General features: G+C 40.4%; 2 protein-coding genes across 3 annotated transcripts in view; one reads left to right on the top strand and one right to left on the bottom strand.

Moving 5' to 3' along the window:
• LOC106083204 (putative uncharacterized protein DDB_G0282133) overlaps positions 1–16602 on the bottom strand; it is a 210164-nt gene that overhangs the window by 108538 nt on the left and 85024 nt on the right. The window lies entirely within an intron of this gene.
• LOC106083234 (proton-coupled amino acid transporter 1) overlaps positions 1–16602 on the top strand; it is a 69001-nt gene that overhangs the window by 37585 nt on the left and 14814 nt on the right. Inside the window, exon 1 of one of the 2 annotated variants that reach the window (XM_013246141.2) lies at positions 13995–14270. The exons of the other annotated variant lie outside the window; for it this stretch is intronic. Coding sequence (XP_013101595.2) covers positions 14127–14270 — 144 coding nt within the window. The 5' untranslated portion in view covers positions 13995–14126. Of the gene's footprint in view, positions 1–13994; positions 14271–16602 lie in introns of those variants that run through there. 2 annotated transcript variants of the gene reach the window in all.

Here is a 16602-nt window from a genome sequence, read left to right as displayed (position 1 = left end):
GTGGGCCCAAAACCTTAAATTGAGGGATCGGTCTATATGGCAGCTATATTCAATTCTGATCCGATCAGGGCCAAATAGAAGAAGGATGTCGAAGGGCCTAAGACAACTCACTGTCCCAAATTTCAACCAAATTGGATAATAAATGTGGCTTTTATGGGCCTAAGACCCTAAATCGGAGGATCGGTCTATATGGCAGCTATATTCAAATCTGGACCGATCCGGGCCAAATTGACGAAGGGTGTCGAAGAGCCTAACACAACTCATCGTCCCAAATTTTAACAAAATCGGATAATAAATGTGGCTTTCATTGGCCTAAGACCCTAAATCGGAGGATCGGTCTATATGGGGGCTATATCAAGATATAATCCAATATAGCCCATCTTCGAACTTTACCTGCTTATGGACAAAAAAAGAATCTGTGCAAAGTTTCAGCTCAATATCTATATTTTTTAAGACTGTAGTGCGATTTCAACAGACAGGCGGACAGACGGACGGACATGTATAGATCGTCTTAGATTTTTACGCTGATCATGAATATATATACTTTATAGGGTCGAAAATGTATATTTCGATGTGTTGCAAACGGAATGACAAAATGAATTTAACCCCATCCTTTGGTGGTGGGTATAAAAAGACAAAAGACAGGAGGAGTGGAGAGAAGCCGAGCGGTAGGTGAAGAACCGTCCTTCGCTACGCAAGCACGGACCTACCTACGCCGCAGCCTGTGGTCATTGTGCGGAATCCCCACGCCGCCATGGGGCCTATGGCCGGTTATGACCCCTGTCAAAGTACTCATCGCCCCTCTTATCGAACGCCAGCAATTCCCTCATCGATGACCGGCCATAGCGCCTTCGCAGTCCGGCAACCATTCATCGTGTCCCAACTCTCCACCGACGCCGCCCTGGCTCAATAGTCTCCTCCTCATCCTCATCGAGGCAACTTCTACAGAAGTCATTGTGCGGTGTCCCCATGCACGCGGCCATGCGGCCTATGGCCGGTTATGACCCCTGTCAAAGTACTCATCGGCCTCTTATCGAACGCCAGCAATTCCCTTGTCGATGATCGGCCATAGCGCCTTCTCAGTCCGGCAACCATCCACCGTGTCCCACGTCTCCACCGATGCCGCCCTGGCCATCCCCTCTACTGTGTGCAGTAGCTCGACAAATGGCACTTAGGCAAGACCGATGACTGGTCCGCCCGGCGCAGACGAAACCCCTTCTGACGCACTCGTCCGCCCTCTCATTCCCTGGAATCCCCTCATGTCCAGGAACCCATGTCAGTGTCACATCGTGGGCCCGGAGCCTATCCAGAGATTCCAAACAGTCCGCCACGCATCTCGACCTCACCATCCTCGACCCGAAGACCTTGAGCGCCGCCATACTGTCCTCATAAATTCTGAGTTCCGAGGGCGCTAGGCCCCTTGCCAGAATTTCTCTTGCGGCTACTGCAATGGCAAAGAACTCTGCCTGAAAGACCGTGCACACGTCCGGCTGTCTCAGAGACATACTGATATTGAGTGCATCAGAGTAAACCGCCAATCCAGTCCCTGACTCCATCTTCAGAAAGGAAAGCCTACGTCTCTGCAGACCCGGACAGGAACACAGCAAGAGCTCAATAGTCTCCTCCTCCTCCTCATCCTCATCGAGGCAACTCCGACATAAGTCATTGTGTGGTATTCCCATGCGCGCCGCCATGCGGCCTATGGCACAGTGTCCGGTTATGACCCCTATCAAAGTACTCATCGGCTTCTTATCGAACACCAGCTATTCCCTCGTTCGTCCTCTGCCGGTCATCGACCGGAGGAGGACGAACGTGTGTAAAAGACCGTACACACGTCTGGCAGTCTCAGAGACATACTGATATTGAGTGCATCAGAGTAGACTCCCAATCCAGTCCCTGACTCCATCTTGGAGCCAGCTGTGTAGATGGAGGTGTCATCCTCCCTCCATTCGTCTCTCTCAGGAAAATGAATCGCGAATGCCCTCACTCCAGTCGGCACTGGTGCCAGGTAGTCGGAGATCCTCCTCAGTCTATCCTCCGTATCCGTAACACCCAGAATCGAACTGTGGCCGCAACCATCCTCCTTCAGCATGCGGAGCTCTCTCAGCCTAAGCGCAATCCTGGCGGCGCAGTTCCAAATATAGGACCCAATGGGCTGCATATCCAGCATCGCCTCCAGGCCCGTCTGCGGTGCGGATCTCAGCGCCCCTGTGATCCCGACGCAGGCCAGTCTCTGGACCTTTTCAAACTCATGCGCACGCGTCCTCTTCCCTACGGCATCCCACCATACCAGTGCTCCAGTACTGTTCTCACGATGGCCGTATACATCCAATAAATCATCTTGGGACTCACGCCCCACTTCCTACCGAACATCCTCCTTAAAGCAAACTGTTGACAGTTCTCTCTTTCAACACCTGGCAAATCATCATAAATCATCTCTATGCCAAAATTCATTGAGATTTTCTTATTGTTCATAAAAAACTCATCACGTAACAAATTTTGTTATGTGAAAGGTTTTTCTTTTCCCTTCATTTTAGGTATAATAAATTTAAATTTAACTGAAATGTATAAACACAATTAAAGACTTGACAAGTGATATGTGAGTACAATGTTGTTAGAGGCTGGCCCAGTAGCAAAAAAAGGAAATCATTTACAACCATTCTCCAACAATTAAGATCGACATCGAAAATATTTAAAATTAGCCAGCCATTCATTCAACCATGTCACATGTCATGAACTTCGTTTGCAATTACAGTAAAATCGTTGGCGTGAGAGTGATTATCAAATTGCTTAATATTGCGAGACAGACAGACAGACAGACAGACAGACATTTGATCCACAATAGGTAGTTTGATTAGGCACGAACACTAAGATATTCTTAATGTAGGTATAATTAACACTTTATGTAGAATATGTAAGAATTAATTTTTATACCCTCCACCATAGGATGAGGGTATACTAGTTTCCTCAATGTGTTTGTAACACATCGAAATATGCGTCTGAGATCCCATAAAGTATATATATTCTTGATCTGGCCATGTCCGTCCGTCTGTCCGTCCATCCGTCCGTCTGTCCATCGAAAGCACGCTAACTTTCGAAGGAGTAAAGCTAGCCGCTTGAAATTTTGCACAAATACTTTTTATTAGTGTAGGTCGATTGGGCTTGTCAATGGGCCAAATCGGCCCATGTTTTAATTTTTTTTTTTTTTTTTTTTTTTTATTTTTTTTTTTTTTTTTATTTATTTACACCCGCACAATAACAATACAAAATTCTTATAATTAAAGTATGGGTAATTTCTCCAACAAATATTATATAAAAATTTAAACTGGTTATAAGAATACCTTATTGACTATGTGACAATAACTAAAAGTTGTCTGTCACACCAGTTAACAATTGCGTTTCGTCTGCTAAATATTTTATAGTAAAGAAATAATATGCATTTGCTTAATATTTATAAAATTAATATAATTTCAAAACATTTCATGAATTATACATTTTCTGTAATTTAATGCAGTACGAACATAATTATACAAATTTTCCCAGTTATTATTTCCTTCACCATTTAATAAGCTAATTAGCTCTCCTTCCTCTAATTGACTCTTTCCTAAATATCTAATCCTTAGTTCTCTCATAATTGGGCATTTTGCAATGAAATGTTGTATAGTTTCATTTTGCTCTGTGTTACATAAGGTACATTGCGGACTAACCGCTCGGTTAAAAGAGTTGGCATTTAATGGCAGTATATCGGCTCTGGTCCTCATTAAGATAGAGATTTTATCCAGCTTATAGAAATCTTTCATATAATTTATGCCTACAGTGTAATTTAGAAATCTGTAGTAACGGGTTTCGCTTGTTAGAGCACGATCAATTTTTTCCGAATAACTTTGTGACTTGAGTTCTTGCATCAACGCATGAGTTTTTAAATTCCATTCTTGAGCATTTCTCGTCAAATTATCAGTCGAGATATTTGCCTCGCTCATCCTGCTCATTAACGCCTCTGCCCAAAAAATTCTTCTATTCCATACCTTCAATGCTAGTTTATGTGGCAGTCTTTCGTTTCCATATTGATACAACGCCTTAGAAATATAATTCATATGCATTTGTAGCGTGTAGAAGTGATTGTCAACAGTATCGGTCTCCAACGACAGAATATAGTTCGGTATAAAATCAGGGATTTTAAGAGCCCTTTTAAGAAAATACCTTTGAAGCTTGTCCACCTCTTCAAACCAGGAGTAGCCCCATATCTGGGCAGCATACGCCTGAGTGGATCTGCATACACTCTTAAAAATTCTCCACTTTGATAAAAGGTTAACCTGTGGTCTGTTTATCAGTGATTTCCACGTTGAATTAACGCAAGTTTTGGATAACTTATTCCTTTTTTCAACATGTTTTGTAAATGACATCGTCGGTGTTAGTATGACTCCCAAGTAAGAATATTCATTTACAATTTCGATGTCTTGATTGCGGTATGACCATTTATTGTTTGCAGGTAATCGACCTCCGTTTCTAAACACCATTATTTTCGATTTCTCCAGATTTATCAAAAGATTCCATTGTATACAATACTCCTCGAGCTTAAGTATCATATTTTGCAAAACCACTCTCTCTTCCGCTAGTATTACTATATCGTCTGCATATAATAACACTCTAATATTGAGGTCCTCCAACATTAGACCCCCTTCCAGCCAGTCATGGAGATCATTCAAATAAAGAGTGAAAAGTTGAGGTGATAAAAGACATCCTTGCCTCACTCCTGAATACGTAATGAAGTATTCTGATAGATCGTTTCCAGTCCACACAACAGATTTTGTATTCTGGTATAAAATTTGTATCATATTCACCATTTTGGTGGACATTCCTGCAGTATGCAATTTATATATCAAAAGGTTTCTTGATACCCTATCAAAAGCCGCGGAAAAATCAACAAAAAAGGCATACACCTTTTTCTTCTCTGCCAATTTCAGCTGGACTATAGACGACAGATTGAATATATTGTCCACTGTTGAATAGCCTGCTCTGAATCCAGCTTGATACTCGTTCAGTACATTGTTTTTTATAGACCATTTCGAAATTCTTGCATTTAAGACTCCCATCAGTACCTTTGCCATAGTGTTCATAAACGATATTCCCCTGTAGTTGCCTGGTGTCTCAGTATTTCCCTTCTTGTGTATTGGGAATATGACCGTTTCGTTTAGAATATCATCTACTTGCCCAGTGTTAAACACTTTATTATATATTCTTGCCATTTCTTCTAAAAACTCGTTTGATGCATTCTTGTAGAATTCGTACGGCACTCTATCTATACCTGGGGCTTTGTTATATTTCGTGTTTTTTAAGATGCTGCGTATTTCCGCTACATCAATATCTCGGTCCAAATCTTGATCGGTCTGATGAAATATAGCGTACTGAATATCATTTGCAGTAAGTGGTTGGTTTAAAAGAGCGCTAAAATATGTTTTGAAATCGTCTGATGATATGCTTGTACTTATTTTAAAGTTTTGACCTCTTATTTGTCTAGCAATCTTCCACCATTCCTTGGGATCAGATGCTCGGCTTAGTTTTTGTTCCAGATCTTTGATAAATTCAATTTTACTCCGATTGCAGATGTCTTTATATGATTTTACAGCATTCAAATATATTCTCCTATCCTCCAGTGTATCTGTTCTTCTAAAGTTTTTGAGACATTCAAAGGATCTACTTCTTGCCTTCTCACACTCATAATTAAACCACTTGCTTTTGTATTTTAAAATGTACTGTTTTTTTGGAGCTGGGACTGAATTTTTTACTATATTTACAAGATCGGTTAAATTGTTTATACTTCTTCCAGCATCCAACAAACATCTATTCAAATTTCCTTGATATCGGTCTTTTTCGTGGTCCTTCCATTTCAACTTTGGCAAAAGGCTCAATGGTTTTATTGTTTTTTGGTTTTGTTTAACATTCATTTCAATATACAGTGGTAAGTGATCAGACCATATTTTTTCCTCAATGCCGAATTTGTGTATGTTCTTAAGTATATCCAGTGATACCGAAGCAATGTCATTAACAGAAGATCCAATTGTACTGATATAAGTAAAATTTCCATCCTCATCCCCAAGTGTTCTTCCATTCAGTACAATGAGTCCATTATCGTCACAAAATTCTAGAAATCTTTTGCCTTTTGAATTCAAGATTGGATCCTTAGATCTCCTTGTCTCCAAACCCGCCGAAAATTCTGTCGCCAAAGCGTCTTGAAGCTGTTGTTGCTGCATACCAATTCTAGCATTTGTGTCCCCTGCTATAATTATACTTGTCTCTTCGATTCCTAGAAAAGTATCTTTCAATAATCCAAACTCAGTATTCCAGTTCTCTCCTCTAATATATATTGGTATATATGTAAACTTCATGTGCAGTGATTCCATTTTCACTACGATGAAACCATTTTCCGTCATGTATTCATGTTTGACTCCTCTCTTTAATAAATTTTTCTTTATACCACAAAGAATTCCACCACTTGCTCTACCATAATGATTTACCCGTTTTGCTGCCTGCCAGAATAGATCGAAATCATTAAAATATTTTGACCATCTTTCTGTCTGATTTTCCATGATATGTGTTTCAAGTAAAGCAAACATTTCAAAACTCCCAATATATGAGAAAAATTCGGGATATAAACATTTATTATTGAGACCGTTTATATTGTATGAAAGGATTCTAAATATGCCAGATATAAGATCATTTTCCTCTTCTACTACACCCCTCATTAAATTATTAGATTTTACTGTTTTTTCTAGTTTTTTGACTCCCAATTCTTTTTTAATATATTATATTTAATGTTTAAATTAAAATTATCTCCAAATAATTCCTTCATAACAGTGATTGCATCAATAGTACCACATACCAATTTCCGATCTTTGTTCCACTTGAACCATTTACTTCCAACTCTTAGCTTGTCATCTCGAATTTTAATTTGATGTGCCTTGCTAAACTCCATTAACTGTTTTCTTAGCTGCAGCATAATTATTTTGTCTCTTCTTCTTTCTGCGTTCAAATCACGTTCTACATATATATTTGTGCCCCTCAGATTCCTGGTTTTGCTTATAACATCCTCAACATCGTTTTCCGATTCAAATTCCACCAAGACTGCGGTCATTCTCTCCTTTTGGTATAGAGTTTTCACCGATTTAACGGTCTTTTCTACCTGTAACACAGTAGAACATAGTTTTTGGATTTCAATTTTGTTCGCTTGCCCAGCTGCAATTCCTCTAAACACCAAATTTTTGCCTTTAATTTGGGATTCCAAGTCGTTTAATCGCCTTTTCAATAGATTGTTTTCCTCCTTCAAAAGTTCCATCTCATGGACTAACGCTTCGTTTTGCGATTTTAGCTCTTTGACATCTTCTGAGAGTTTCGCAATACTTCCCAATACTTCTTCATTGCACTCCTTTATAATTGCTTTGAGATTTGCAACGCTCAACTCCGATACTTTTTGTTGCTCATTACTCATCTTAGCAACTTTCGAAAATTTCTCCGTTTCCACCTCAGGAGATAAGTTAAACGCCTTTCTTTTTTCCAGGTTGTTGAAAATATTTTTTGCGGTGTATTTTAAATTTGCAAAACTGCTTGTAACGGTTTTAGAAAGTAATTGTGAATGGTAATGTTATTGTGAATGGTATGTAGTGTAAACACTGCCTTTATTTGCGAATGACAGATGGTCAGCGATCAGCTGATATTGTAAATATACATATTTATTTTTTATCCACTTGGCCAATCGGTTAACATTGATTTCTTATACTTCCAACAAATTAGAAATATTGTCAATTTTACCAAAGTTTTTTACTTAAATTTCTGTATGAAGCAGTCCTCCTGTACACCTACGTTCACCGCCAGGGCCACTCCGAGCTACCTCCGATAGTTTGGGTTCCTTTTTTTGTGAGAAACACTTCTTTGACCGGCGAAAATCAATATTCCTTCTGGAGCTCAACAAAACGTGTATGTATTTAACAGTGAAACTTTAGCAAACTTTGTTTTAATGTAGCTGCCATATAAACCGATCTTGGGTCTTGACTTCTTGATCCTCTAGAGGGCGCAATTCTCGTTCGATTTGACTGAAAATTTGTACGTGGTGTTTCGGTATCACTTCCAACAACTGTGCTAAGTATGGTTGAAATCGGTCCATGTTTTGAGATAGCTGCCATATAAACCGATCTTGGGTCTTGACTTCTTGAGCATCTAGAGGGCGCAATTCTCATCCGATTTGTCTGAAATTTTGCATGAGGTGTTTTGTTATGACTTCCAATAATTGTGCTAAGTATGGCGCAAATCGGTACATAACCTGATATAGCTGCCATATAAACCGATCTTGGGTCTTGACTTCTTGAGCATCTAGAGGGCGCAATTCTCATCCGATTTGTCTGAAATTTTGTACAACGGCTTCTCTAATGACCTTCAACATACGTGTCTAATATGGTATAAATCGATCAATAGCTTGATACAGCTCCCATATAAACCGAACTCCCGATTTTGCTTCTTGAGCCCCTACAAGGCACAATTCTTATCTGAATTAACTGAAATATTATACAATGACTTCTACAATGTTCAGCATTCATTTATGGTCCGAATCGGACAATAACTTGATAAAGCCCCAATAGCATAAGAGTTCTTATTCAATATTCTTTGTTTGCCTAAAAAGAGATACCGCGCATAGAACTCGGCAAATGCGATCCATGGTGGAGGGTATATAGGATTCGGCCCGGCCGAACTTAGCATGCTCTTGCTTGTTATTCTTTAAAAAAAAAAAAACAATAAAAAATAAGTAGAAACGCATTCAGTTCGGTCGTGGAGAATTTTTGATACCCAGCATTTCTCATTTTATTACAACTCCAAAGAGGGAGTAGTGTTTTCGTCTTAAATTTCTGAACGTCAATGTCGGTGGGGAAGATATTAGCCAAAAGTCGATTCCAAATACGAATGCTTCAGGCGAAAAATTAATTTTCTCGGTAATGCATGGTTCGGTCGACTGGCTAATCAATTACAAACGGGTGTGAGCTCCTGGCAAGTCTTGTATTCCTGGTGAACATCCTAACGCCAGGGATAAGAAGACGAATATCCCTGGGTAGTAGTATCCAACAATAGAGTTGGATACCCTACTGTCCCCAATCAACACCATCGCTCTCCGTTGAATCCGATCAAGTAGCTCCAAGGATGATTTTGGAGCTCCTGCCCATATATGCGAGTTTTATTCCATCCTCGGCCTGATTGAGAAGATCAGAAGAGGTGAAATATTTCTTGCAACGCTTAAGAAAGCCCAAACAATTGAATGATTCTTTCGACACTTCGAATCATATCTTCATACCCAGAACATCAAGAGCACCGCTGACTGCTCAATATCTATACCGTCGATAGATATCGACGATTGTAGTGGGTCTGTCAATCGCTTGTGAGACAAGAAACAGCACTGCGTCTACTGTGCGTTAAAGTCTACTCTGTTCATTCTACCCCACACGGAAATGGCCAACAAATCCTGGGAGAGCGTCTCATCCACAATGCGCCTTCTGTCCACAATTTCTTAAGGACTGGGCCTATGGTCGAATGAATAAGAATGACACAGACTACTGTCACCGGCAAATGAGTAGACTGGATTCGAAGCCTGACCCAAAAGATCGTCAATGAAAATAAGAAAAAGGGAAGGGGAAAGGACGGAGCCTTGTGGCACACCTGCTTTCAATATATACCCATCTGTTGTACTTTATGGACTAAATTTCTGACAAATCAGGTAAAAGTCGAAGCTTCTAGAAGCCGCAAAGGCTAATCGGGAGATCTGATTATATAGTTGACAGCCCTAACAAGCATTTGAAATGCCGAGGTGGTTAACTTTAGAGGCCTGCCAAGAGGCGCCCGAAACACCAAGCGTCCACCAAGCATAGATTCGGTCTCAAACAGCAGATTTTTTACTAGTTTTGTTCGATACTTTGAAAAATGTCCAAAAATTTTCAATCACCTTTTTTGGGTTTTCTCACGATATAATATAATAAAATTTTCCTAATTTTTTCATTCCTTATTCATTATCCACTTAGTTTTGTTTTTCTTGTAAAGTAAGTTTTTGTTCCACAGTGTTATGGGTACTTAAATACAAACCATGGATTAACAAAAATTGTTGCCTACTTTTAGGCGGATACATAATTATGATGGTCTTTTGAACGGAAAGTCAACTATTGCAATGATAACAGAAGATATTTTTGAAAATGCCGATTATTTTAAACTTTTTCCCAAAGTTGAGTGCCAAAACGCAGGAACTCTGCGACTACGATGCGGTTCTTCCACAGATATCTGGGTCTGAGTCGATTGGGTCTGGCTGAGCAGTTAGTTAAACAGGTGACGTGTATCGTGTGGTCCCTGGTTACAACAGCGACATGCATCTTGCACGTCGGCATCAATCCTTGCTCTGTAGGAGTTGAGGCGGCTGCATCTGCCGTAATGTAATTGAGCCAGAACTACCCTGGTTTGCAGAGGAAGGTCAATTTTTCAGTTGCAAGGGGAAGGGGTCGCTCTCCAAGGACTACATTCACCCGCTAGCTATTGGGTTGCCCAAAAAGTAATTGCGGATTTTTTAAAAGAAAGTAAATGCATTTTTAATAAAACTTAGAATGAATATTAACCAAATATACTTTTTTTACACTTTTTTTCTAAAGCAAGCTAAAAGTAACAGCTGATAACTGACAGAAGAAAGAATCCAATTACAGAGTCACAAGCTGTGAAAAAATTTGTCAACGCCGACTATATGAAAAATCCGCAATTACTTTTTGGGCAACCCAATATTTACCGCATCTGCGTGAATTTTGTCTAGACCTGCTTGATATGCCGCTTGATCCAGGGGTTCTCTCTTGTAGCGCTGAACCTCACGCTCTAGATCACGTAGATCTACCCTAAGGATTCTGTGATGATTTGGATGGTCTCTGCGATAACAGCCCAAAAGGTAATGCTTAGACAGCATGTAGTTATATCTTCACACTGGTAGGATCTTTGGACGTGCTGGCGATGTCCTCAAAATAGTTTGGCATGGCTGACCGTGTCGAATGCCATGGCAAATGTGTGATGGCATGCAAAGCAGTTGGTGTGCTGTGCACTCTTCGAAATCCATGTTGATGCTCGGTGAATGGAAATTCCCCTATGAGGCTCGGGGGAAGTAATGCCCAAGCGTCTTTGCTGATGAGAGAAGGGAGATCGATCTGTACGACTCCCCAAACTCGGGTCCTTTCCAGAATTTAGTAGCGGGATCACTCTGCCCATTTTCCTCTCTCTGAAGCCAGTTGAATTGATTGTGATTGATAAACGTCCGGCGCTCAGAGGTTATGAAGTCGGGTGGTCGGTCAATGGTGAAAATTATGGCGAAGTGGTCTGACCCCAAAGAGATGGCGGCTTGCCAGGATAAGTCACTCAGGAGATCAAGGGATACAATGGAAATGTCTGGCGAGCTGCTAAACCACCTCGTAATCCTAGTAGGGGCATCCTCATTAACCGTGCAAACGTGGAGCTTTCAATCCGCTCTGCCAAATCTATGTCATGCTGGTCGTTACCTAGGGGAGAATGCCATGACGTGTGATGCGCATTAAAGTCCCCTAGAACCATACGATTATGGCCCACTTATATCAGGTTTGTAAGCTTGGCCATTACACAGCTACCAACCGGCGGTATGTACGCGTTGTATAGCTCTATCTCGGCAGTACCGTATCTGACTGCTATCCCCATGCACTCCATGTAGGGTTAACTAACGCCAGGCGCAGGCGAGGTGCACCGAATGGTGTATCACGAAGGCCAATCCCCCTCCTCCATTCCTTGAGCGATCCTTACGAAGCACATTGTATTCGTGACAACTGTTAAGGCTGCATGTGTTGGTCAGCTTTATCTTCTGGGTCGCTGCGACCAATATGTTCTTCCGACCCTAAAATCCACAATCTCGTTGACCTTGCCTCGGAGACCGTTGCAATTCAATTGCAAAAATTATACACTTCCCGGTACTGGCCTGACAATATTGGGGCTGGGATGCTGTTGTTGCCGCGCGGGAAGGGTCGGAGGGTTACATAATCACACGACGAGGACGCAGAAGGCAACGACGACGACGCTTCTGACCCACTGCTGTCTATGTTCGCACAGCACCTTACAACATATTCGGTATGACTATACTCTCGTAGTGATGTAAGGGCAGAGTTTCGACCGTATGGAATTAGAAACTGACTTCAATATCCAGATTTTGTTCCCAAAATCCGCAGCTTTTTTTGGTGTTCGTTTTAGAGCAGTCAGTAAATACGCGTGTAAAATTATTGAATCTGTTTGCTATAATGGTATCAAATATTGCATGGATCTCACTAAGATCAGCGGGCCGAATAATGGATATATTGAGGAAATTCTCTCTCATAACATATCATGCGTCGAATGTAATTTTCAGCCAGTTATAAAACTTATTCAGGTATAGTCATTGCATAAGCCTCCTATTTCAAGGCAAGTGTATGACTGGAGATCATCGCACCTAATGAAATCTTTATGACTTGTTATTGGATTCGCCCCAGCAGCAGTTATTTCGCACCTCCTCTATGTGCGGTCTTACTTTCAGCACATTTTTCTCACATTTTCTATTTGCGGTTTTATTTTCAGCTACGCTACGAACGTGTAGTCTAGAAAGTTAAATTCTCTCACGTGTTATTTTCATTAAATTGCAAATAAGTATCACTCGATACATTTCTTAAGGTGGGTTGAAATATCAGACTTTGAGATTTCTGTTCTGAAAGATGGAGTTGTACGAGTATATTGCCTAGCCTTTCACTGACGACATCAAGGGCGGAATAAATGGATACAACGGCCACGTCAATCGGCTGGTGGGAGAAGATGACTATATTATCATCGTCTCGCAAAATATCCACGCCCAAGCCATTCAAAAAGTTTCATTCACCTATACTATGTTAAAGCTATGGGCATTAAGAGGAGAGACCTGAGGTATTCCTGTAAATGATCGCCACTCTATTAACGAGTCGCCTGTGGCCTTAAATAGCTCAGATGGCAAACCATCAGTTCCTGGTGCCTTATTTCTGCTTATACTTCAGGGATTGATTGAAAGGAAAACAGGAGTTGGAAAATTTTTCTCTTCTCATACTCAACACACTCTCTGTATCTGTTACCCGATTATCGTACTCATCTCTACCAGAGGAATGCCTATACCAAAGCCATTGGTTAGATTCTATGGCTGCAATTTTACACTGGCTTCTGAGTACCTCGATTTGTTCGCACATTCTCCACTCTTTCTTCTTTCAACGGAATATACGTTTCTCCTCTCTCCATTTATCTCAAAATCTTTAAATTACACTACGTACCCCTACAGACTGCAGGGTTTCCAAATTGCCACAAAAATAGAATCAAATCAAATATGGGGTGTCATCTATAAAGATCCTTTTAAAATTTTAGAATGGTAAATATAAGTTCAGAAATTAATATTTCTCTGTTTGTTATATACAGGCGCCCGGTAACCCAGTTTGGAGCGTACTCTGATTGCCGGTGTGGGGGTCGTGGGTTCGATTTCCACCGGGAACCTTGTTCTGTCGATACTGTGGTATCACAATGGGCTTAAAGATGTCTAAGTGAGTCAGTAAAGGGCTGTCATTCTTACACAACCCTTACCCTACCCTTACCCTACCCTTATCCAACATATGAAAAAGTTTTGATTGATGCACTGCAATAATACTGACCACACACACCAATCTATAATTTTATCAGATGTATGGTGATGATGATGATTGCTGAACCGTAAAGGCAACAAAGAAGAAAATCTATTAAAAATTTCAATATATCGCAAATCGACTCATCGCCAGTATCGTGCATAGGGTCTGCCTGCTAACGTGCACGTGAATTGTGTGCAACAGTTTCTGGTAGCAATTGTCGTGGTTAAATTCAATTAATTGCCTCCCTTTTTTGATGAGTTAAAGTCGAGCGATCGATCGCTTCATGGTTTCATAAACGCCCGTTCATTAGAAAGTTTCTAATCAGCCATTGTGGTGAACGGACGTGTGTGTGGAATGTGAAAAAAAAACTTTGGAAATATTCAAACACGGAATAAAACTTTTTGTTGCAATTCTTAAGGATAGAAAAAAATCTTAAAAATGTCCAAATCATTAAAAATCATAGACAATGGTCTATTAATAAATTGCAGAAATAAAAATCAATACTCCTTGTCGGATTATGAAGAGATATCGTCCTTTGACAGCAAGAGTGCTTTGTTGAACAGTGAAATGTTTTTTGCAAATGTAAGTTCAAACCAGTTATCTTTATACTACAATAGCAGGAATGAATTTTTTAAAAAATAGAAAAAATAAGAAATAGGAGTCTCTACACTGAAAAAAAAGTTGACCCAGAATTTACGATTTTTTCCTTATTCGTAGAATTTTAGCAATGAAAACAATGCTATCTTGAAATTTATTTTCCTATGTACTAACGGACATGACCATTCGTTTCAAATTTTGATCGCTGGTTGGCACTTGTTTTACTTCATAGATGACTGTTCAATTATTACTTTTTGCAAAGTTTTTTTTTTAAGCTAAGTATCTTAGCCTATAACAAGTAAAAGCGTGCTAAGTTCGGCCGGGTCGAATCTTGCGCACCCACCACCAGGGATTCCGCTAAAAATGTACCCTTATTAATTGAGTTTGTATTTATTTTGGTCTCAAGACGTCTCATATCGGGATATCGTTACTTTGGGGGCCTATATCACCATATTGATCGATTTGGATAAAATTTGGCACTGATGTTGTAAGTCATAAGATAGGTTTTTGGGCCAAAACAGGTAAAAATTTAGCCTTCTAATATTAGAATTCTAATCCGGCTATAGACCGATTCGTTCCATGCTCGACATGGATGTTGGAAATCATAACTTAAGTCTTTGTTCCAAATGTCAGCCAAGTCGGATGAAAATTGAGGCTTCTAAGGGCTGAAGAAGTCAAATCCGGGGATCGGTTTATATGGGGGCTATATCTGTTTATGGACCGATTCGGATCATACTTGGCATGGATGTTGGAAGTCATAACTCAAGTCTTTGTCACAAATTTCAGCCAAATAGGATGAAAATTAAAGCTTTTAAGGGCTCAAGAACTCAAATCGTGAGATCGGTTTATATGGGAGCTATATCCAAATCTGAACCGATATGACCCATTTGCAATCTCCAATGACCTACATCAACTGGAAGTATCTGTGCAAAATTTCAAGCGACCAACTCTACGTGCGCGACCGCTATCTTGGTTTCGACAGACAGACGGACGGACGGACATGGCTAGATCGACTCAGAACGTCGAGACGATCAAGAGTATATATACCTTATGGGGTCTTAGAGGAATATTTCGAGGTGTTACAAACGGTATGACTATTAAGTGTACCCCCATCCTATGGTGGCTGGTATAAAAAAGTTAACTTATACTATAAACTGAAAAAAATGTATCGTCACTAAATATGGAATAAATTAAATAAAGCGGAAGAAATTTAATGGTATAATTAACGCTATACATTACCCCATATAAGTAACCGTAACTGTATGAAAGAGTATGGATACGGGCCTAGGGGGAAGTTGTAAAGTTCAATAAGTAGAATATACACTCAACAAAATTTGCTATTAAAAATATTGGGTTGCCCAAAAAGTAATTGCGGATTTTTTAAATGAAAGTAAATGCATTTTTAATAAAACTTAGAATGAACTTTAATCAAATATATTTTTTTACACTTTTTTTCTAAAGCAAGCTAAAAGTAGCAGCTGATAACTGACAGAAGAAAGAATGCAATTACAGAGTCACAAGCTGTGAAAAAATTTGTCAACGCCGACTATATGAAAAATCCACAATTACTTTTTTGGCAACCCAATAGCAACAATGTTTGTTGAAAAAATAGTTTTTGTTTACTGAAAATAGGAAAGCAGATACAACTGCTTTTTAAACGAACGATAGCTGCTGTTTTAGCAAACATTTTCAACTGCTATTTCAACTAACAAAGTCTGCTGTTTGAAATACAAGGTTAGTTTTGGTTAGATTGAAATGGTTTCCCACAAAAGGTTAGTTACATCCTGTTCCCCCAACAAACTTCAGGAGAGATACCAGAGGTACGTTTACAAGTTCACCCAGATCACAGAAGAAACGGCACCCCAGAAAGTAGAGCCTACGTCTCTGCAGACCCGGACAGGAACACAGCAAGTGCTCAATAGTCTCCTCCTCATCCTCATCGAGGCAACTCCTACAGAAGTCATTGTGCGGTATCCCCGGTATATCGCGCCGCCATGCGGCCTATGGCACAATGTCCGGTTATGACCCCTGTCAAAGTATTCATCGACCTCTTATCGAACGACAGTAACTCCGGTCAATGACCGGCCATAGCGCCTTCGCAGTCCGGCAACCATCTACCGAGTCCCATCTCGGCACCAACGCCGCCCTGGCCATCCCCTCTACTGTGTTCAGTAGCTCGACAAATGGCAGGTAGTTAACACCGATGATTGGTCCGCCCGGCGCTGACGAACCCCTCCTGGAGCACTGGTCCGCTCTCTCATTTTCTGGAATCCCTTTATGCCCAGAAACCAATGTCAGCGTCACATCGTGGACCTGG

Source organism: Stomoxys calcitrans, chromosome 4, assembly GCF_963082655.1.
Source record: "Stomoxys calcitrans chromosome 4, idStoCalc2.1, whole genome shotgun sequence".
Lineage (NCBI taxonomy): Eukaryota > Metazoa > Arthropoda > Insecta > Diptera > Muscidae > Stomoxys > Stomoxys calcitrans.
Note: the sequence above shows the minus strand (reverse complement) of the source record. Positions and strands in the feature narration are given on the sequence as shown.